Source organism: Mauremys reevesii, linkage group 1 (genome assembly GCF_016161935.1).
Source record: "Mauremys reevesii isolate NIE-2019 linkage group 1, ASM1616193v1, whole genome shotgun sequence".
NCBI lineage: Eukaryota > Metazoa > Chordata > Testudines > Geoemydidae > Mauremys > Mauremys reevesii.
Window position 1 is genome coordinate 234,403,728 of NC_052623.1, and position 23,615 is coordinate 234,427,342.

The 23,615-nt window shown below is 41.9% G+C and overlaps 1 protein-coding gene and 1 long non-coding RNA gene across 3 annotated transcripts in view; one reads left to right on the plus strand and one right to left on the minus strand.

Annotated features, from left to right (window-relative positions):
* WNT7B (Wnt family member 7B) overlaps positions 1-23,615 on the plus strand; it is a 144,692-nt gene that overhangs the window by 72,645 nt on the left and 48,432 nt on the right. For both annotated transcript variants that reach the window (XM_039520029.1, XM_039520028.1), the window contains exon 2: positions 11,880-12,106. In XM_039520029.1, coding sequence (XP_039375963.1) covers positions 11,880-12,106 — 227 coding nt within the window. The remainder of the gene's footprint in view (positions 1-11,879; positions 12,107-23,615) is intronic.
* The window catches only part of LOC120395548, a 31,860-nt gene continuing 17,307 nt past the window's right edge, over positions 9,063-23,615 (minus strand). The window contains exon 4 of the long non-coding RNA XR_005592692.1: positions 9,063-9,090. This is a non-coding gene — a long non-coding RNA (uncharacterized LOC120395548). The remainder of the gene's footprint in view (positions 9,091-23,615) is intronic.

Genomic DNA, 23,615 nt, shown 5'->3' on the forward strand with positions numbered 1-23,615 from the left:
TGGCATGTGTGCCAAAGGCGGCACACAAGCTGATTTTCAGTGGCACTCACACTGCCCGGGTCCTGGCCACCAGTCCGTGGGGCTCTGCATTTTAATTTAATTTTAAATGAAGCTTCTTAAACATTTTAAAAACCTTTATTTACTTTACGTACAACAATAGTTTAGTTATATATTACAGATGTATAGAAAGAAACCTTCTAAAACCATTAAAATGTATTACTGGCACGCTAAACCTTAAATTAGAGTGAATAAATAAAGACTCGGCACACCACTTTTGAAAGGTTGCTGACCCCTGATCTATTGTATTAAAAATAATATTGCAAAAAATACGGATTTCTGCTGTAAAATAGGCTCCACCCAGTCCATCTTTAATGTTTCAAGAAAATACACAAATATGTTCCCTGCTTTTGAAAAAGTAAAGCTAAATAATGTTTCACAGTGAACTGTCCACTGTTTTTATCCATGTCTGTCCTTCAGCCCACTGTCATAACACCTCAGGATGTGATCTTACTAGTTCTCACAACTTGAGCAGGACAATGTCTGGCCAATTCTTGGATAGCAGGATTTCCTCCCCTTTATCTTCTATTTGCAGCTTTTTCTGCAGGAGGGAGCAATCTGGTCCAGACTCAGGACATACATTCAAGGATGCATTCCAATGAAGGATTGAGGATTTTGGGGCTGATAAGATTTTGGAACATATCAAGTGATATGAAGTATACTTTCTTGCATGTTGGACTGTTTTCTGTCTAGAGGCGTGAAAAACATGGCTCTTCTCTTCAATGCCACCCCATCGCACTGTGCCTCAGTTATTCTCCAGCAAGATCATTTGCTTTCTGTCCCATCTATGTCTTCCACTGCAGAGAAATACTATCCAACAAAGAACTGTCCAATGCACTTGGTGTAACTTCCTTTTGGAATAAGAGTGATCTTCTTTATAGATGACGGAGAGCACAAATGAGGTAGAAAGCAAATAATAGGAGTAGAATTCAGTGCCAACTGAAAATAGTGAGTTGGTGCACTGGTATTCAGGAAATGGTACTGACATTATTGAGAGTTGAGGGTGCTTGGAATTTTGCAGACATGGCCCCTGTACTTACAATATGTAATCTGGACCTATGGGCTTTTCTAATGGTTGAAATGGTGGAGTCTGTAAAAACTTATTATATACAATATGTATAAGAATAAATTGTATGAAACAGAGATTCAAATTTGATTTTCTTTTGATTCCTAGCATCAGATACAGTTGTTGGCTTTAAAAGGGGGCTAAATAATTTTATGTGCGATTATGTAATGTATGTCTGACCGATATATTTTAGTTACACCTGCTAAGAGAAGTGCAAGTAAAGCTCATGCTTCAGTACCTTGATCCCTGAAAGGGTCAGGAGGTAATTTTTAGCCCTTCACACTACATTGCATAGTTGTCCCAGTGAATTATAGGGAAATTACTGCTTTCTCTACAGCATCAGGCACAGACCACCTGAAAGATACCAAAGGGCAGGATACTAGACTTTATGGACCATTGGCTGACTCTGGTATAACAAATAAAATGTTCTCATGAACCCAAAATTGCTTAGTAATCAGAGTTTCCAAACCATGATTATTTTTAATGTGGAATTATGATTTTATGGATTTTGATGTGTGAATATTTTCAGTCAAATGATTTGGAATGCCAATAAAAAAGTGAATATAAACAAAAAAATGTAGTTGTGTGGAGGAGAAGAGTCTGGGATTTCTGCCATGAGAGAACATTTTAGGGTCTGATCCTGCAAGATTTACATCTGTGAAAAACACCATTGACTTCCATGAACCTACCCAGAGGTGCACAGATCAAGGTGGAGGATCAGATCCTAAACTAGCATATGATAACTAAGATCTACTGAGTTAAGATTATCATCCGTCATACCTCTGACTCTATCACAAAGTGAGGGTTCTAGTTTTGGAGCAGGCCTTGGATCATTGCTCTATTCTGTACAAAACTGAAAATGAGAAAGAAACCCACTGCTTTGCGTTCTGGAGAAAACAGTAGACATTTCCAGTTTGACACTCAGTGGGTCAAACCTGTGGGTCTCCTAGAAACTGACCCAGTTGCTAGGCACTTTGAAAAATTACCAGAACATACTCCATTCTTTCATTTAACATAGAACTGAAGGTCAACCTGACAGCCACCTAGCAGAGACTGGGTTTAAATAAATTAGAGATGGATAATGTCTGCTAGATAAACTAGTCCATTCTCTTCTCAGGGCAGGATGAGTCGTATAGCATACTATCCAGAGCTTTCTCCAGCCCTGTGTTATAAATGACTCAGGGCTATATTCTGACACTCTCTCTTACACTGAGTGAATAACACCATTGATTTCAATGGGCTAGGTTATGACTTTAGGCGCAGAGCCAAGCACTGCCCCAGGTGACACTGTGACTCAGATGCCTCTCAGTCATAGCTCCTCCCCACTTCTGCCTTGCTCTGGGAGGTATCAATTTACTGCTGGTACTACCAGGAACAAATTACCAAACCCCTTCTGCCAGGTCATATGTGGTTAAGAGGGTGGAGCCCAGGCTCTTTCCACTCCCTGCCCACCTGCTTGGGGTGGGGGTGGGGGGTACTTTGGTGTGGGATATCCCCTTACTCTTATGCGCCCACATCTGAGTTCTGGGTAGCTTGCTGTGACAAACTGAGAATGTTCTTAATGTTTTCTCTGAATACTGTGTTGGTGCCTCAGTGTCCCCTATGCAGTTCTTAAGTATCTAGGTGGTGGAATAAGGGTGTGTGATTGTTACAGAGCAAAGGGCCAGTGCACCTAAATGCCTGGCACTCTGTCTCCTAGCAACTGATGGCCTGGGCCCCTCCTCTGCAAAGGTGCCAACTGAAGGTGTTGGAGACAAAGAGGTCAGGTGACCTCCTGGCCTGGGAAAGGGGCTGAGCAGAGAGGAGGGGCTGGAGGAGGTTGTTAGTCTGGAGCTGGCTGGGGACAAGGAGTGAAGTGCAGACGAGGGGTCTGGCTCACTGCCCCCCAGAATGGACCCGGCCGAGGGGTCCGGTTCGCTGTATCTACAAGCTCTGTTTTAGACCCCATTCCTGTCATCGAATAAACCTCCATTTTACTGGCTGGCTGAGAGTCACGTCTGACTGCAAAGTGGGGGTGCAGGACCCTGTGGCTTCCCCAGGACCCTGCCGGGGCGGGCTTGCCTTGGGAAGCGCATGGAGGGGCAGAGGATGCTGAATGCTCCAAGGAGAGACCCAGGAGGTGAAGACGTTTGAGCTTCTTGCCCTGAACAAGTCTGCTCCAAGGGAGAGGAGGCTCCCCAAAGTCCTGACTGGCTTGGTGGGGAGCAGTTCCAGAGCATCGCCCGGTGACTCCGTGACACTTGCATAAGGTTGCAAGGGCAGTTATTAGTCTCCCTTGCTCCCTGGCATAAATATATAATCCAAGCCACAACCTAGCCCAATGGGACTATTTGTGGAGTAAAATACACCACTTAGCATGAGCGACGGTGGCAGAATCTGCCCTATAGTGATAGGAATTTGACATCAACCTGTGGTCTAATAAAACTCACCCTTTGGAATGTTTCTCTTGATATTCAAAATATGGGCTTTTTTGCAATGCATTTGCTAGGATCCCAATGATAGTGCATTCAAACATGGATTTTATATTCTGTAACGTGCAATCATCTGGAAGTCTGTGAAGCAAGGGACCTGATTCCACCTCTTGTTTGAACTACTGCTAATTGCTAGGGCATAGAGTGTGACTTGAGGTGAAGCCCTCAGCAAGCGGGGGTGCATCGGCTGCACCGCCAAAGGCGTTGTCCTGGGAGGCATTGTGACTCAGAGGCACACCTCTTGAGACAATTTCTCCTCTATTTCCTCCTAGGAAATAATAGTTTACTGCTGGTCTAATTGCAACAGCCCTTGCCAGCTCATCTTGGCTGGCTGGTGTGTAAGGGGAGTGAATCCAACGCTCTGCCCCTCTCAACCAATCTGTTGCATGTAACCAAAGCAGGAACATCAGGAGAGTTTTCACTCCCACTTCCCCCTTGCACAGGCATGTTGTCCACCACTGCCCCCAGTGTGACTCATCCCTCAAGGCTACCTACCCTACTAGTTCCATTTTGGAGTGGCAGGTGAATGATGTTACTTAAATGAGATGAAGTATCAGAGGGGTAGCCGTGTTAGTCTGGATCTGTAAAAGCAGCAAAGAGTAAGGTGCCACAAGACTCTTTGCTGCTTTTAAATGAGATGGTATTTGTCTGGCCATATCACTTACACTCACTTAAAATTCTCTCCCTCCTGTGTATTGTAACCAATAACATCCAATGGCATCAATTGCGAGAATCAAGCTGGAGCTCCAGCAGGAATCAGCACACCACAGGGCAGAACTGAGCAGGCTTATTTGATTTCCATTTCAATATCACATGCACTGAACAATGATTTCTTGAAGCTTGCTGTGGAAAACAAAATTGAAAGCATAAATATATGCAGATGGAATTCAGAACTGGGAAAGCTTCTGCCAATTTCTGCAACTTATGCATGCTCAAAATATTTACTTAGGAATTCTTAATTAAATAAACCATTCAGTAGGGGTGTTCTGTTTCAGATGTGTCACAATGTCACCACAAAATATGTCAGTGGTTCTTTTTAACAAAGATTCCATTATAGAGGTTTTTATCAGATACTGTGGGGTAAGTTTTCAGTACAGTGCACAGGGATTTTAGCCATGCAACTCCTCTTCTAATGGGATTCGTGTGGCTAAATCTCTTCATTCCATGCTGAAAATGTATCCCTATCCAACAGCAACCTAAGGTTAATATTGAGCAGCAGTTTGAGGCGATCTCACAGAAACCAGAAGGGCATCTAATCAAGAAATAATCAAAGACTATACAGTCAGGCTGGCCTTGTGGTAAGTCTTGTGCATTGTACTGCTAGGCAACAAGGAATCCAAATTAGCCTGGTGCTTTAGATTCACTGGGACTTGGATTCAATTGCCCCAGGAGCATCACAAAGGAAGTTAATGCATCCTGATATCACCCCTTGATTGGGACTTGGGGTCAAATGCCATTTGTTCTAGTGGCATATATTTTCTGAAAAAGAGTGGTAAAAAGTAAGATTTTTTTTAAACAAAAGTGTATTGGGTAAACATGAACTAGATGTAGTATATCTGTATTAAATGCCTTGACCGTTTACTATCTCTGTTTGACATCTATATTTGTCAGAGCCAACCCCCCTCAGAACTTGGGGGAAATTCAGATGGGGATCTGGATCTGTATTTCAAGGCTTGGGAACACCTTTAAGGTTTACATTTTTTTACCTGTATTTTATCATATGGTAAAAATTCAGGTTCTACTAACAGTAAAAAACATTTTCTCTGACAAGGTGTGTAGTTATTTTGTTTTCATTCTCTTTGCTGTAAGGCTGGATGAATGGATAGGATTTCTATATTTGCCAGAATAGTTCTGACAAAGGCCTGATCCTGCAGACACTTATTCATATGATTAACTTTATGTACATGAGCTGTCCCATTGACCCCAATCAGACTGCTCACATGCACTAGACAAACATACATGTGTTTGCTGGTTAGGGGACTGAGAAAGCAACCTACAAAACAGCAGTAAATCTTTCTTTTGGTAGGTAGCAAATGCTTATGGTAGAGGTTTAAATTTGTTCAGAAACATTTACACAATTTTGCATGAAATTTTACAGCTTTCCAGATCAAATACTTTTTCAGCCCTCAAATTTCTGTGAAATTTCAAGGGGCCATAATATTTGTATGACTGGCTTGTAAAATTCAGTTGCTCAAGATGCTATGGTTTTGCAGTTTTACATAAAAAGTTGTGAGAAATTACTATGAAAGCAGTGTGGTGGAGAGGTAGGTAGGTAACCAAACTGTTTTGGCAGAAAAATTGGAATTATTAGTAATATTGCTTTACATGCTTTAAAAACAGGCAATTTAAAACAAACAATCCCTCCTTTTGTTAAGAATATTTTGCTTATATCTAGCCTAGGGGGAACAGTAATGACTGCAGATTGATTTTAAAAAAATATGAACACTGAACTTGAGGTTTCAAAATCATGATGTGAATCCAAACCTTCCCAAAAGTCAGGGTATTCACATGCCCTGTTTAGATTTGGCCTGTTGTAGGTTTGAACTTTAAACTTGTGTCCAAACCCAGATTCAAATCCAGAGTTCTGGTTTTGACCTCTCTTCACTTATAGGGATAAAAAAAATCACTGCAAGCAGTTCCCTGTGAATTAATGATTAAGGTGAAGGCTCTTCACCTCCTCTCAACCAACCATTATTATTAATCTCTAAGAGATGTCACATGGTTCCATTGGTATTGCTTAAAATGGGTATTTCACATTGATGAACAAATGTAGAACTCAGAACTGTGCACACAGTATCACCGTACAGTACGGTTAAAGCAGAAATCTGAACAAAACACCACACTCAGGATTTCCTTGTGGTAAGACTACTGCTCCTGGAGGAAAGATTAGATGGCAGACAATGGCTAAATGTGGCATGTGGATTTTGGTTTTTTGACAGTTGTTATAAAGCAAAACATACTCAATCCAGTTATAGATGTAGCATTTAACCTGTCAAAGCCCAAACATGCAACTCAGCTCTTTAGCATGTGTGACAAACACACAAACTGAGGGATGCCACAAGAAACAGCAGATGAGGAAGCATGAAATGCTGTTAGGTGCCTTTCTTTAATATAAATAAAGTTTTCCAAAATCTCAGTTTCATGATTCAGCATTTCTGTTGGCAATAAATTAGAGTAACAATTTAACAGTAAGCTAACAACAGGTCTGAGGTATACGCTGGTAAATTTAGGCTGAAGAGAGAGGGGAAGTCCCTTGAAGTACTACCAATAAAAAAACCCTAGTAATTATAGTTTGTATTTATGTAGTATCTTTCATCAACAGTATCTCAAACCACTTACAAACATTAATTAATTAAGCCTCACAACACCTTTGTGAGGCAGATAGGATTCTACTTATTTTACAGAAGGAAAAGCTAAGCCATACTGAAGAAAGTCATTTGCCTAAGGTTTGGCACAGAGTCAGTAGGACCACAGTTCTGCATATCAGTTCCACGCTCATACTGCTAGATAGATAGGAGTGAGGTGAAACCAATGCACATCTTTAATGCATGCATACACACTATGGCCAAAGCTGTCCTTTGATTTTGGTTGCCTCAGGTTTTGGGTGCCCAAATTGAGACGAGGTCAATGAGAGCTACCAGGGGCTCAGCCTTTCTGGAAATCATGTCAAAAGGTGTCTCAAGTCGACCACTCAAAAATGGAGGCACCAAGGTTATAGGCCAAATCTGAAATGTTTGGCTAACGAGAGACGTATAGTGCTCTCTGAGTGGAAATTTGGCCCTGTAAAATCAGTGGCAAAATTCCCATTGACTTCAATGCAGCCAGAATTTCACCATTTGGGTACATGCATAGCTGTCTTTGATCCAAATTATAATCTTGGGTGCCATCATTTTTGAGGCCCCAAATTGAGACACCTTTTGGACTTGATATTCAGAAGTGCTGCAGCTCTCATTGACACACATACTATATAGTGTGTGTGTTTGTGTGTAGAACTGCTTCTAGCGGTATAACATAGGAAATGGAGCCTACAGGAGGGAAAATTCTACAACAGGCCCACAATCTCTACTGTAGGGCTCAAAAACAGCCAGAGCCAGTCTAGAAGGCACTGACTGGAGAAGGGGAATACCCAATGCACCTTACAGATGTGCTGAAAGTGCCCAGTCAGCCCCATCTTCTCATGCAGGGAGCCCTGGATACAGTTTAAAGTGTAGTTCCACCCTGAAAAAATGACTATGTGAGATCATCACCACCTTCTTCAGCTATTCTGCTCCCTGTGTTTAATGTCACATCTGCTGATTCCAGTGAAAAAATAAATGTTTACTACCAGCACTGTAGCAACAACACTGCTGATCTAGAATATTTTTAGACATGCCCACCATCAGCAGAACTGTTGACTAAATTCCTATTGTGGAACCACCTGTGGAACCCCAATGTCTTCATGTTATGCCTTCATTTACAACTGTGTAACTTGCCTAAACGCAATAGGGTTGCACCTATACAATTTAAAGGTAATGAAGTTGTAAAGATGTAACTGAAAGGAGAATGTGGCCTGTGGAATCTTTATTTCAGGTGATGATGCACAAGCTCGGCTTGACTTTAAGATCTCAGGACTTGTCAAGATGGCATTGCAGTGTGAACTAGAGGGGTGTGACTTGTAGAGCGCTCTAACATGCTCTAACTGCCCTGCTTAGACCCTGCTGACACACTCTAAAAGGTACCTAGTTCACACTGATGTCATCCCCTTTCATACAGGACTGCATTAATATGCATTAGGTACCTTTTAGAGTGCACCAGCAGGTCTACATGAGGCAGTTAGTGCAGAACATGGTTAGAACGCTCTACAGTTCAGACCCTCCTATTCGTGCAGACAAGTGCCCAGACTGAGTTTGCAGAGCTGACAGTTAAATACTTGTAAACTGAGCAAATTTGTTCTGGAGTTATTAGGATGAATAAACATGGAACCTTGTCAATGCTATTTATAATTAGTCATTTTCAGAGTAGAACCACATTTGAAAGCTGCTCTTCCCCCATTGTCTTACGTTAAAGCAAATCCCTTGTATGAATTCCCCTGGTTTTAGTAGTGATCCATCATGTAGTTGCATTATTTATTTATTTAGTTGGAAATTCATACAACAGCATTTTGTTAGTCACTGGAAGCAGCCTCTGACTAATGCCCTTCATATTAAAAGGTGTACGCTTTGGAATTTCATGTGATTGACTGTATACAATGCATACAAAATGCCTTTTCATTGTTGCCACTTAAATTGCATAAAAGGATAAGATCTGGGAATTAACACAATTCAGAAAGGGATTCCCAGCATTTTAAAGTGTTCATAACAAACAACCAAACTGCAAATGTTTCTAGCCCATAATTCACCAGTTATTCATGGAATACATTTTTTCTCCTTTTAAGCCTTTTTGTACTGCAACGTGATCATACTATACACACTGTACCTACCCGTATCACATGTCATGATAATCAGAGGGAGAAAAGCCCTATAAACAATGAAAGAAAATGGATTAGTTGTTCTGTAATATTGAGACTTGCCTGAATCCTAAACCAAATATTCAGGTTTCTTCGCTATGATCCAAATTCTTCTCTAATTTTCACAGATTCATAGATTTTTAAGGCCAGAAGGGACCATAATGATCATCTAGTCGGACCTCCTGCATAACACAGGTTGGAGAACCTCACCCAGTAATTTCTGCATCAAGCCCATAACATGTTTGAGCTACAGCATATCTTTTAGAAAGACATTCAAGTCTTGCGTTAAGGACTTACACATTTAAAGATTGTATATTGTTAGTTAAACAGAGATGGGCCAGAATAGGGCTGGCTCCAGACCCCAGCGCACCAAGCGCGTGCTTGGGGCGGCGTCCCACGGGAGGGCAGCAGGCGGCTCCGGCGGACCTCCCGCAGGCATGTCTGCGGAGGGTCCGCTGGTCCCGGGGCTCCACTGGACCTCCCGCAGATGTGCCTGCGGAGGGTCCGCTGGTCCCGCTGCTCCGGTGGAGCATCTCAGGCGGTCCACCGGAGCCGCGAGACCAGTGGACCCTCCACAGGCACGTCTGCAGGAGGTCCGCGGGACCAGCGACCGCCAGAGCACCCCCCGCAGCATGCCGCCCTGCTTGGGGTGGTGCAAATCCTAGAGCCGCCCCTGGGCCAGAACCAAAACCTGGCTAAGAATATGCCAGAATTTTGGGGATTTTTGGTCCCATTCTAAACTTTGTGTCTGGGCCCCAGCACCACTGAACTAAAACTCCCAATCTGAACCTTCATGTCAAACTTTGGGAGGGGTCAGATTTGGATCCAAATTTGTACTTCTTGTCCATCTCTTTTAAAAAGGAAATATGGCACAATGTGCTCACATTAACTCTTCTCTAGTTTCCTCAAATTCAAATGATTCAACCATATATAAAAGCTGTGGATAAATTTAATGGAACGTCAATTTAGAAAGCTCTGCCAAATTGAAGATTAAAGGTAGAACTGGCTAAAACTCTAAATCTCTGTTCTGTGGGAAATTCACATATTTTGTTTTGGTGAGTGCTTCATTTCAATTTTATCTTTTTGACTATCTATTATATTATAAAAGTCAAAATAATAAAGTTAAAACAAAATGCTTCAACCTTATAGAATTAAAATGTTTCAATAATTTGTCATTGAAAATTTTGACTAAATCAATAACGTTACTGTTAAATGTTTTGATTTTGTCAAATTGGCATTTTCCTGTGGAAAACTTCTGTTTTTGACCAGCTCTAATTAATGACTACATTGTTGCCACCCTGAATGAGTGTGCAAGGTGGTGGGGGAACAAGTTCACCCTTTTATGGACCCACATAGGAGGCAGCTTCAGATCTTGTGATCATTGGGCCACATCCAAGTGCCCCAGCCCTGTCTGGGGGTGGAACACCTACTTTGCTGAGATGGTTAACAATGGTGTTTGTTGTGAAGGTGGTAGACACTTGTCTTCTAGGAAGTGAAATGAGACCACCAACATTTTTTCAGTGCACAGTAAGCTATTGGGTGAGCTAGCTTGGTAAATGACACAGAGAGCTCCTTCCCTGCAGTATGAGGAAGCGTCCAGAGAGGAAGCAGCCATGAATTGTCTCCCAGCACTCCAGTTTGCACAGGGATAGGACAGCGGGCCTGGCTAGCTCTGCCAGCAGCTTTTACTGGGTTAGAGGAAGTTTGTCTAGGTGCTGTAGGGCATGGAAAAGGCATAATGCCTCCAGCACCACTTACCCTCATCAGTCTCCTTAGTGTGGCTCTGAATTTAAGAAGCATAATCTAGAATGTTTTCATGGCAACTAGTCTGGACATTACTGGCCATCAATTCTAGCCCATGGGTAGAAGAACCTAAGTCACTTGGGAGCTTAAGTCACATTTGCGAGAGTGACTTAGGAGCCTAAATCTTAATAAAAGTATTTTGAAAATGAGAGACTCCTAAATCACTTAGTCCATATTGAACCTTTTATCCCATGTCTTATTTTTAAAAAACCAAAACATTGCTGTACATGCATCAGCTAAAGATGTTGAAAAATGAACTGGAGAATGACAGATGTAGGGCCTAAACTGGAAATCTTGTCAATCTTAAACAGTTAGTTGGCTTATATTGGGCAGATGCAAGGTAAAGGCAGTCTTCAGAATGAGTTGTAACTCATGAGCTATTGCTCTGAAAATATACTGAAGAATAAGAATGACACAAGTTTCAGTTATGGATGTTGCATGTTAGTCTTGATTAATACTCATAAACTTCCATTATTTGCTCCATACTTTAAGTTAATAGTAATGGGCAACAATTGTTGGTAGAATAAAATCATTCTCTAAATTTTATTCCTTGGTTTAAAATTAGAGGTGAGTGAACTGGCTCTGGTAAATTAAATACTGAGGTTGAACCTAAGCACAACACTCAAGATGAACCTGAACCTTGGAGATGCTACGAAGTTCATTGACCTGTTGACTTACATTTTTCAACATTACCTTTCACCTCTCCTTACTTCCTGGTTTTATCTGGGACCAGATGCAGAACTGCCAATATTCTGTGAACAAAGCTGTTCATGTGAGCTTTCTGGCCCAAATGAAACCAGGAATTCCTGGAAATTCTGCAAGATTTCCAACCCCAATTGCCAGACCAAAGCAGTTGGGATAAGTCTGAATAATTATAGGATCAAACTTCCAAACATTTTGCTGTTTGCCCATTGCCTTGTCAGCCACGCTGCAATATGGACCAAATGGAGTTAATGGTCTCAATTAGATTCTAATGCCTCTTTCTGCTTTTCTTTAGAGCTTTGTCATCTGTGGTGGCTTTAGGAGCAAATATAATCTGCAACAAAATCCCAGGCTTGGCCCCTCGGCAACGAGCGATCTGCCAGAGCCGCCCTGATGCCATCATAGTGATCGGAGAAGGGGCACAGATGGGAATCAATGAATGCCAATATCAGTTCCGCTATGGCAGGTGGAACTGCTCAGCGCTGGGAGAGAAAACAGTCTTTGGACAAGAGCTTCGAGTAGGTAAGGGATTCTTTAAAATAGTATTAATAATAATAAATTGGGACTGCTTGCCTTTTGGCTCTCCCCTTGCAGTGCTTTAGTGATGTAATGCTATAAGGCATTTACACGCCACACAAAATAAACCAACACCCACCAGAAGAACAGGGGCACTTTTTCTGATATTATCTAACCCTATTTTTAGTAGTTGAAAAAACATCTAGAGATTTCTAGGTTGAGTCTTTCATTATTCATACCAATCCACACATGAAAATGACTAGAATATTCTGTAGGGGCAGCAGTCACCTGAGTCAATTTCATTCCATAATTTCATAACAAATTTGTAGGCATTTAGGACTTCAGGATTGTTACTGTGCTGCACACTATGACCAGTCAGAATTCCACAGTAATGGTGGGAATGGAACTAATATCAGCTCCAAAAACACAGACCCCAACAGCAATAGGAGAATCCCAATTAGCTGTTAGCAATACATTGCCTATGATACCCAGCTGACCATCCAGTACAGAGAAGTGATGCATAAATAGTCTACTCAGATTATTATCATGTGAAGATGACGCTACAAATTATCTGAAGTGAAAAACATTTTTAAAAAAATAACTTAGTGTATAGGACCATGGCCTAACAAACTCTTACAGGATAGTCAGTATCATGTGTTATCACTTTCCACTAATTCTCTGTGTGATATTATTTCATGAGGAGAGATCTTACAGAATAACTGCCTATATCTCCAACATTGACGTCACTGTCATCTGGTCAGATATCTTTCCCTTTATCTGTCCCAGCACCATCAATTGCACAATTTGTTGTTTACATGCAAGAATGTGGGTTTGTTGTATCTGGTTATCACAATGTTGCATTGAATCAACATGCTAGAAAGAAAGCATATAGTCCCACACATCTCTGAAAATACTACAATCCCCTTCCTTTGTGTAGCTGTAATACATCTTCCCTGGATCAAATTCTAATCTCAGTGATATCTGTGCTTGATTTTAATAACGGTAGTCAGTCACATAGGGGAACCAAAAGTCAAATTTGGCCTGTGGTGTTCAATCAGTGATTTTTGTAACACTGTGAAAGAATGACATAACTTTATGCACTGCCAATGTGAGAAGTGAAGGGTTCATATGTAGGGTGACCAGATGTCCCGATTTTATAGGAACAGTCACAATAGTTGGGGCTTTTTCTTATATAAGCACCTATTACGCCCCACCTCCTGTCCTGATTTTACACATTTGCTATCTGGTCATCCTACTCATATGGTGCTTGGGTTCTCTTGAGGGAGTAAGGCCTTCCCTGTAACACTAGTGAGGAGTGAATCTCAAAAAGCTGGTGTTTGGTTCAAACAAGCATTGATCTGAATGTTCACCCAACAATTATGCAAAGCCTTTGAGTTTGACGCTGGGCTGAAAATCCTCTGGGCACAATGGGCTATTTCCCAAATTTCTGTAAGCCAGCATAACTCCACTGACTTTAGCGGAGCTGATTTATATCAGCTCAATGTATCTTGACACTTCCACGTCACACAAAGACACAGAAGTGCAGAAGAGTGCAAAAATGGAAACAAATGGGAGAAAATATTATCTGAACTTTTCTGAAGCTCAGAAAAGGTTTGGCTGCATTTGAGTTTGGCTAGGGGAAGGTCAGGGGTGAAGAGGTATTGCTATATCTGAACTCATTCACTCATCCTTTCCAAGAATTTTAGCATTCATGCAATCTCACTTGTCAGTGTTTCTTTCTAGGTTTATCTAGAGAAAAGTTTTTCTCTTTTAGTCCCTTTTACACCTGTAGCAATTTTCTGGTCATGCAAAATGGGAAAAACACGGCTGTAATTTTGTCGGATACTGGCATAATCTTTCAGTTCTTTCACTGTTGCACAAAAAGAAGGGCTCCAGAGGGGGAAAGAGGTTGACAATCCTCAAACTAGCAAACCTCCAAGTAATGGAGATAATTTGAGTTTTATCCTTAACATTAATTGCATCAGAATAATATCAAGCCACCTAATTACACAGACACTTCCTTGCTGCTGCCTATTGGGGAGAGAGAAATGCCTGAACCTCTTCAAGTGCTAGTGGTTTGGGGGATTTAATGTTTAAGGGGAAGCTTTTCTGCTACCTCACTGACATCTGTTGTTCAATGGTGAAATCATGATACACTGTTGACAGTGAAGCTGCCTGTGACTCCACACCTGTAGAATTTCTTCGGTATCAATTCGGTATTAGACTTGGTGCATCCCAACAGGGCTAGCAAGAGACCTGGCGAGGTTTAAATAGGTAAGCATACTTGAAACACTGGGCAAGCTTTATTGAGTATATTAGAGAGAACATCCTGATAGGGATTGACATTCCAAAAAGTTAACATAAAGAGAACCAGATTGGGAGACTGAATGCTGACTATATGAACACACATTATTACAACCTGAAATAAGGACATCACTGAATAAGAAGAACAAGCAAAGTACATAATTGGGCAAAGAGTTCACATAAAACTTATCAGCCTCTTTTTTTTATTTTTGCTGCTCACAGTCATATTTTGCTTACCCTTTGCCAAGCCAGAGGCAGTAGGAGTCAGACTATCCATGCCAACATGTGTTTACCTAATTCCTTTGTTCTGTCTGAACCAGGAATATCTGGTTGTTGAGCCCTATCAATCTATTTACTTGTGCTTTGGAACTTAAACTGGGGTGTGAACATGTGATGGTTTTGCAACTTGGGGCTTGAATTAAGAAATTAATGGTAATAGTGCAAATAGGGGCAGCTGCAGCATTCAGAAACCCAACTGATAAAGCCCTGAGGGTTCCCAATTTATCAACCCTCCCCACCCTCTACAAGTAGTCAGATGCTGTTGCTCAATATAGATTTCCTAGAAATGTATATGGGCCAAGTATAATAAGTGCTGCACTGAAAAAGAGCTGTGTGTTTATGCTCTCAGGCCTTGATTCACCAGAGCATTTTAAGCATGTGCTTGACTTTAAGCGTGTGAATAGTCTTTATGATGTCAGTGAGATAACTCATTTCTTAAAGATAAACACATGCTCAAATGCTTTTGCTGGACTGGAGCATCAGTGATTAGTCTTTGGTGAAAGTGCGTCTAGCCCTGTGTAATTTTGCTCTTAGTAGTTGAAGACTGGGAAAAGGTATGAGACATTAAATCTCCAGTTTTGAGCAGCTTTTGGTTTGTCATTTTGCTTTGTTCTTTGCTAATCACCATGGTTTTTTTCTGTTCAGCACAGCTGAAATCTGCACTTTTAAAAAAGTTTTACTTCTTTTCAAGGGTAATACTAATGATTTTAGGGGAATGTGATATGATAAAGATAGGTCTGTATGGCTTCTGTAAGGAAGAAAAAACATGCTTCTCTAGTTGCTAGACTTCTTTGTGTGTGTCAACAAAACAGTGGCTAAAGAACTACTAGCTGTCAATTTATTTGAGGTCATACTTTAATGTCCCTCATGAGACTTTGTGGCCATGGTTAGAGAGTGGATCAGAAATGTGTAAGAGAGACAGTAGGAATGGATGGTCAATTTTCAACATGGCAAAAAGTTGACAGTGGGGTACCACAAAGAACAGTGTTTTTAATATAGTTATTACGGATCTGGGGAAAGAGGTGAGTAGTGAGGTGGAACTTTTGCAGATGACACATTATTTAGCAAGGGTAGATCTAATTGTCAATATGACTGGCAAATGCTAACCAGGCCTCCCTGTCCTAATGTAAATAAACAGATTATCTAAGCCAGTGGTTCTCAACTAGGGGTACACACAGGGGCGGCTCTAGGAATTTTGCCGCCCCAAGCACGGCAGGCAGGCTGCCTTCCGCGGCTTGCCTGCGGATGGTCCGCTGGTCCCGCGGCTTCGGCGGACCCTCCACAGGCACGCCTGCGGGAGGTCCACCGAAGCTGCGGGACCAGCAGATCCTCTGCAGGCAAGCCGCCGAGGGCAGCCTGCCTGCTGCTTTTGCAACACCAGCAGAGCGCCCCCCGCGACTTGCCGCCCCAACCACGCGCTTGGCGTGCTGGGGCCTGGAGCCGCCCCTGGGTACACAGACCCCTGGGGGTATGCAGAGGTCTTCCAGGGGGTACATCAGCTCAGCTGTATATTTGCCTAGTTTAACAACAGGCTACATAAAAAGCACTAGCAAAGTCAGTACAAACTGAAATTTCATAAAGACAATGACTCATTTATACTACTCTATATACTGTACTCTGAAATGTAAGTACAATATTTATATTCCAGTTGATCGTATATTATATGGCAGAAATGAGAAAGTAAGAATTTTTTCAGTAATAGTGTGTTATGACTCTTCTGTATTTTATGCTTGATTTTGTAAGCAAATAGTTTTTAAGTGAGGTGAAACATGGTTGGGGGTACACAACACAAACCAGACTCCTGAAAGGGGTACAGTAGTCTGGAAAGGTTGAGACCCATTGATCTAAGCCCAATGCTCACTACTGGGCTGGCCCTCTCTTCCTCCTGCCAAGCTGGCCAATCAGCCCAGTTCCATTCTGCTCACTTTGGGGGCATGTCTGCCCTGCAATCAGAGGTATGACTGTAGCATATGTAGACATACCTGAGCTAGCTTTCATCAGGCTAGCTCGAGTACCAATAGCAGTGAAGCTGTGACAGCTGTGACAGAGTATGGCGGCACTGGGTTGTGCCAGACTTCCCTGGACCTGAGTACGTATTCAGGCAGCCAGCCTGAATGGAAGTCCGTTCTGCCACACCTTTACTGCTATTCTTAACAGAGCTAGCTAGGTTAAAGCTAGCTTGGGTACATCTAAGGTTCTGCAATCACATCTCTGATCACAGTGTGGACATACCCTGGGTAAGATCCTTCAACAGTCCTTTCCTGCCAGTTGGCTCATACTGCAGCTATTCCTAGTCCATATGTCCCTGCCCAACTCAGTTTCAGACCAACACAGGTTGGGGTAGAGAAAAGCATTCCCCCCTTGATGGGGATGGGATAGGGAGGTAGTTCAATAGTAAAGAGAAAAGTCTCCCCTCTCTACTTGGGGTGAAGGAAGAAGATAACTGAGGGTGCACCACACCTCGATTGGGCAGATGATAGAAAATTAGGTCATCTTCCTTGATTTGGGGTTGAAAATCATGGGCCCTTATCCCCTGGCTTAGAGGGAGAATATTGTAGATGGCCCTTGTTTGCAGAGTTTGTGGCAGATTGTGTGTGTGTGTGTGTGTGTATATGTATGTATGGAAGAGTAGGCATATATGAGGCACAATGTGTGTGTGTGTGTGTGTGTGTGTATACACACACACACACACATCGTGCCTCATATGTGTATGTATGGAAGAGTATGTATGTATGTATGGAAGAGTAGGCATATATGAGGCACAATGTGTGTGTGTATATATGTGTATATATATATACACATATATACACACACACATTGTGCCTCATATATGCCTACTCTATATATATACACAGACACACACACGTGTGTGGCAGGGTAGTATGCATGCATGCCTGGCGGAGTGCGGAGGTATATATGTGTGTGTTGTGTGGCAAAGTGTGGGTATAAATGAGTGGTAACATGAATGGAAAGGCATTAGCAATAGAATGGACTAGAGGAGTGTTATTCGGAGACTGAGGCCTGGTCACTAACTAAGGGGGGGGAAACTACTAGGTACGCAAATTCAGGAATGTGAATAGAGCTGAAATTTCGAACTACTAGAACGACCAACACTCCCCCCACGCGACGCCGAACCGAACTCCGCTGGCTCCAAGGTCTCACTGCCAACTCCGCGCCTGAGGTGGAGAGAGGAGTTCCGCGCTTCGCGAGTTTCGTCAGCGCGCGCCTAGATCAGACAGCGCGGCGTTCAACTCGGAAAGTCGAACTCACGCGCGACCCCCAAGGTAAAGTGTAGACTAGCCCTGAGGAAGTCAAGAAAGAAACAGGAGGAGATCGGGAGTGGGGCACAGAGATAAAGGAATGAAGGGGGCAGTGAATGAGGAAAAAGAGAGACTGAAGAAGGAATGAGAGAGAGGAAGATTAAGAGAATAGACGGAGGAAAGGGAAACTGATAAAACATGGAGAAAGAGGGAGAGAACAGAGAAATCATAAATGGAGCATGAAAGTGAAGAGATGGAACAACTTGTAGCTGAAGCAATAGACTGAAGACAGAACAATGAAAGGGGAAGGAAGGAGCACACACAGATGTACAATAAAAGTAAAAGTAGAAGAAAAAATCTGAAAATGGCTTAAGAAGGCTCCAGAGGTGATCCAGGGAATTATAAACTGGTAAGCCTTACATCTGAAGCTGGTAAATTAGTTGAAATAATAATTACAAACAATAACAAAACACCTGGAAATTCATGATAACATAGGGTTTAACTGGCATGGTTTCTGCAAAGGAAAGTTGTGACTCACAAATTGCTTAGAATTCTGTGAATAGAGGAGAAGAGGTTGACATAATTTATTTAGGTAGGTAAGGTAATATCTTTTATTGTACCAACTTCTGTTGGTGAGACAGACAAGCTTTCAAGCTCCACAGAGCACTTCTTGACCCACTTTGTCTCTCTCCTATCCTGGGACCAACACATCTAAATAAATTGTTTGTAGTGTTGTTGTAGACTTTGCAAAGGTCTTTGACAAGGTCCCACACAAGAGGCTACTACAGAAACTAAGTAGTCATGAAGTGAGAGGCAAAGTATTGCCATGGAGCAAAAACTAACTAACACATGAAAGCAAAGAGTAGGGTCAATGGTCAATTTTTATCATGGCAAAATGTTAACATGGAGGTGACTCAAGGTTCCGTACTAGGTCCCATGTTGTTTAATATATTTATTGATCATCTGGAAAGGGGGCACATAGTGAGGTAGCAAAATTTGAAGATGACACAAAGTTATTTAGTTTAGTCAGGGCCAGACAAGAATACGAGGAACTTCATAGAGATCTAAACAAGCAAGATGAATGGGCAACATGATGGCAAATGAAATTCAATGTCAATAATTGCAAAGTAATGCACATTGGAAGGAAAAATTCAAACTACTCATACACCTTTAAGAAAGCAACCTGGGTCTCACAGTAGACATCTTAACAAAGATCTTGGCTGAAGTGCAGCTGGAGGCAAAAAAGGCAAAGATGGTGCTAGGATGCAGAAGGAATGGGCTGGTGAATAATATGGAAAACATAATGCCTTTCTATAAATCAATGGAGCAGTCTCACTACTGTGCGTGCAGTACAGGTTACCCCATCTCAAAAAGGATATTGCAGAACTAGAGGGGATTTGGAGAAAAATGATGAAAATGCTCAAAGGCAGGTGAAACTTTTATATAAAAAAGAAATCGAAAGGATTGGGCTTGCATCCCGTAGAAACTAGATGACTAAGACAGGACGTGATGAAAGTACATAAAATAATAAGTGCTCTAGAGCGCCTGTTCTCCCTGTCTCATAACACAAGAACAAAGGGACATTGAATGAAATTAAGGAGCTGGGAAATTCTAAACTAATAAAAGGAATTACTTTTCCAAAGGGCATGTAGTTGAACTGTGATACTCATTTCCACAGGAAGCTGTTGAGACCAAGAACTTCACAAGATTCAAAAAGGGGTTGGGTATTTATATGAATATCAAGAATAGCAGAGCGATCATAATAAATGATAACAAAAAATTAGAAGGGATATAAAACCTCATGCATCAAAGCTTAAGCCAATCTCTATTAGCGACCAGGATGAAACATAACGTGGGGGAGAGATTATCCCACATCAGACTATTGCAGGGCTCTTCCTCTGGCCACTGCTGGAGACTAAATAGATCTTGGGTCTGATCCAGTATAGCAATTCCTATGTAGCTGAAAATTTAAACTTTTGCATGTATGAATATTGATTAATACATTGTTCTTTAGGAAACTTTCTGATACCAGAAAATGGGTTAATAGTGCCACTTAGTCCTGGGCAAATTCTGAGTCACTGTGTGTGCGCAGAATTCATCTCCCCCCGCCCCCATTTCTTTGCTTCCTAGCAGAAAAATTACTTCTGGAGGGGAAGCAAAGGAAAGCTCAAGAGTGGACACGTGCCCCACCCCAGCAGTGCAGGCAAGTTGGTTTGGGCGCCTGGAGCAACTGGTAGAGACGTAAATCACCACCAGGAGGGGGGTGCATGTGTGTGAGACAGAGAGCCACTCTGTCTCTCTCACTTGCTATTGCAGCATGCTCAGCGTGGAGGGGCAGGGTTTCGGGGTGTTTCTGAGGAGGTAGGTGTAGTAGGGCAGGCTAAGTCCCCTCAGGCAGAGCAGAATGTAGCAGCCTGCCTGCTTAGTGAATTATTACCACCGTCTTTGTGAATTCCCCCAGGAGTATACAATAGTGTAAAAGTTTTAAGGATCCTTTACAGTGCCAGAGTGGCGTAAAAGACAGTATGGTCCTATAAATGCGTATACTGCTTTAGTGATTGGAACTGGTCTAAAATTTTGGACTGAAAAAATTTCCTATCAAAATGTGCTCAGTGAACTGTTTGCTACTGACCTTTCTGGAGATGGTCAGTAGGCAATATAAATTGTGAGTTTGATTCCCCTGCCCTCAGTTGCCTATATTGTAGCACTGAGCAGATGGCTGCACATATTTGTTGACTAATAACTCAAAATAAAGGATTAAACCTAGCTACATTATTATTAGGCACGGTGGTTTGCTCTCCACTCCCATTCTCTATCCATTGTATTGTAGTTTAAGTAAATTACTGAAATAATTGAAACCAGAGTCATTATATTGCATTATTTTGACAAATAAAATATGCAGAATTTTGTGGAATTTTAAAATATTGTATGCATAATTTTTAATTTTTTGGTGCAGAATTCCCCCAGGACTAGCCATTGTATCTTCTTCGACTTTCACCTCAGGATTAAAATTCCGGGATGAGATTTTAAAAGAGGTGTTGGAGGCAAAATAGCTTTAAAATTAAAGATATTAAAATTAATGGATGATGTATGGTTAAATCTCTTGCATGGCTTTGGAAAGCTCAGCATGGACACTCAGTTTCTGTATGTTTTATTTCTGTTCCTTGCACTTTTATGAAACTCTTACTGAAACTCTCTCTTACTGTTTGTTTGTACAATGTCTAGGACAATCCTGATCTCATGTAGGGGCAGGAGGCATTAGTGTAATACAAATAAGAAGGTGTGGTGCATGGAGAGAAATTGATATTTTATTGTCTGCCTTTAAAAAGAGTACCCATGCTTTGTTTTGAAAGAGACTTTAAAATCTCTCCATTGGTGTTTTTAGTACCATACCTCTCACCCTGAAGCTCACTTATCACTGTTTGCAGACTTTTGCAAAAGGAGGGTGCAGCCAGCACCCAAAGCCATAAATTCAAGTTTGTAGCTCAAATTCTGGGCAGTCACTAAACATTTGATGGAGATGGCTGTTTCTTCCCAGACTTTACTGCCAACCACAGGTGGGAGGAAAAGAGCAAGCACCTTCCGGAATCTTGTCAGTGCCACCTTTTTAATGACTGCAAGAATCCTCTTCTTTATTTCCATGGATGGGTTTGACATCCCTTGTCATATTCACTATTTGAGAACTTGCAGATGAGTATGACTGAATGCCAGTGAAGATTTACTATGAATAAGGGAGCTGTACAAACCTTTTAATTGTGAATTATGTAGCCATTTTCATTGGAAAATTTCTATACAAATGAGAAAAAATGGCTTAATATCCAAATTATTCTGCTTAAGGATGAACACAGATGCCACAGCAGTCTTTGGTTAAAGCTATGTAAAACCCAGAAAAAAATGGCCTGATTTTTGGGCCAAAACTTGGGCCCTATTTGCCATAATGTACCTTAGCGCTGTGAACTTTTCACTGAATCGGCATGGTTTCAAGCACTTCTTAACTGACTGATGTGGAATATGGTGGGGTTTTTTATGGTTTAACACAAACTCAGACTAAACTTGGCAGTTTTGCTTTGAGATTTCAGGTTTATTTGAAACCAAAACACAAGCTTAAATGGGAGGAGTGTCAAACCAAATGAATAATAATTGATGAAAAAGGTCCACTTGACCCCCGCAAACTGAACCAGATGAGTTTCACCAAGGCCTGTCAAGAATTCCATGATGTTCATGTATTTATTTATTTGTATTAGTAGAGTAGCAACTAGAGGCCCTACTGTGCCAGGTGCTAAAAAATGTGGCTAGGTACATAAACTTGTATGCATACCAGTTCATATAGGTAATATAACTTTAAATGAGGGACACAGAAATATCGGGCCAGATCCTTGGGTCAGATTGAGCTCACTTGGGGTTGCAGAATCAGGGCTGTTCTAATTTATGCCTGGCTGCAAAGGCACCCAACAGGTTTTTCCAGCAGCTGGGGATCATTGGCATGCCAGTGCGCTCCTGACATGCCTCTCCTTTGGCCATGCTCCGGCATGACACATACACCAGGGAAGGCCAGAAAGCAGTGGCACAGCGCCAACTTTTGAATCTTAAGACACCTGGGGATTGTACAATGCAGCTGGCTAGGCTGGCTCCACCGCTCTTTTGCGCTGATGTATTTCAGTGATTTCGTGCTATGTCAGGGCCAGGATTTGGCCAGTTGCATTAAGAACATTGCAAACAGTTTATACAAAGGGAAAAATGATGAATACACAACAATTATGTTGAATTATACAAGTGAGGCATTCAGATTTGAATGGATCTGTTACTGCAGTTAGGGACAAAGACAAAGTGTCCCAGTCTGGTAGCAGAAGCAATGAATTTAGCAAGGCTGATCCATGTGGATGAATTAGCAAATTAATTGCATAGTTTTTGTATACTTATAGTGTGACCTTCTCCAAAGCCAGGATCTCCCAGCCAATATCTCATTCCCTGGCACGCCCACTTTACTCGACCCACTTCCCACTCTGCTCAACATTCTCCCATTGGACTCGTCCACATACAAATCAAACTGTGCTGAATCCCCTCCCTCCCATTCTTACAGCAATGGCTGTACCTGACACCCCTTTGGGCTGCTACCACCTTACCCACTGCTTGAAGGCTGATGTTCCCATGTCTCCCCCTGCCTCCTGCTATACATCACCACCTGGCTGACAGTGAGGTTTCTTTTTGTGCCAATTGATTCAGGAATGATCCAGTTAGTTATTTTTAGGCAGTGAATTATTCATTGATTGGTATTATTCGGAACTATGAATGCCTCCTTATTTGAGACCTATCCCCAAAAGAACCCTCCCCCCCCCAACCTATCTCAAGGAAAAGCCTCTTGCCCCAAAGGTTAACAAACTCTGGCTCTATCAGATCATTGGTGGAAGGGAACTCCAGACTAGAAGGCTCATTTGCCACAATGGTGCCTGGGCATAGAGGCAATTTCTCACGAAGCTAGGATCTAAACCAGAGCAGATTTTATAGATCATTAACAACACCTGGAAGCAAAAGAGGAAGCCAGGGCAGCCTCTGAAGAATGGAGCCAGAGTAAATGGCAAAAGTGAGATTTACTATTGTTCTTTGAAAGAAGATTATGCAAGATAATGCTTTGTGTATTGACCATTCCCTCTGAAACTCTAAGTATTGCATGG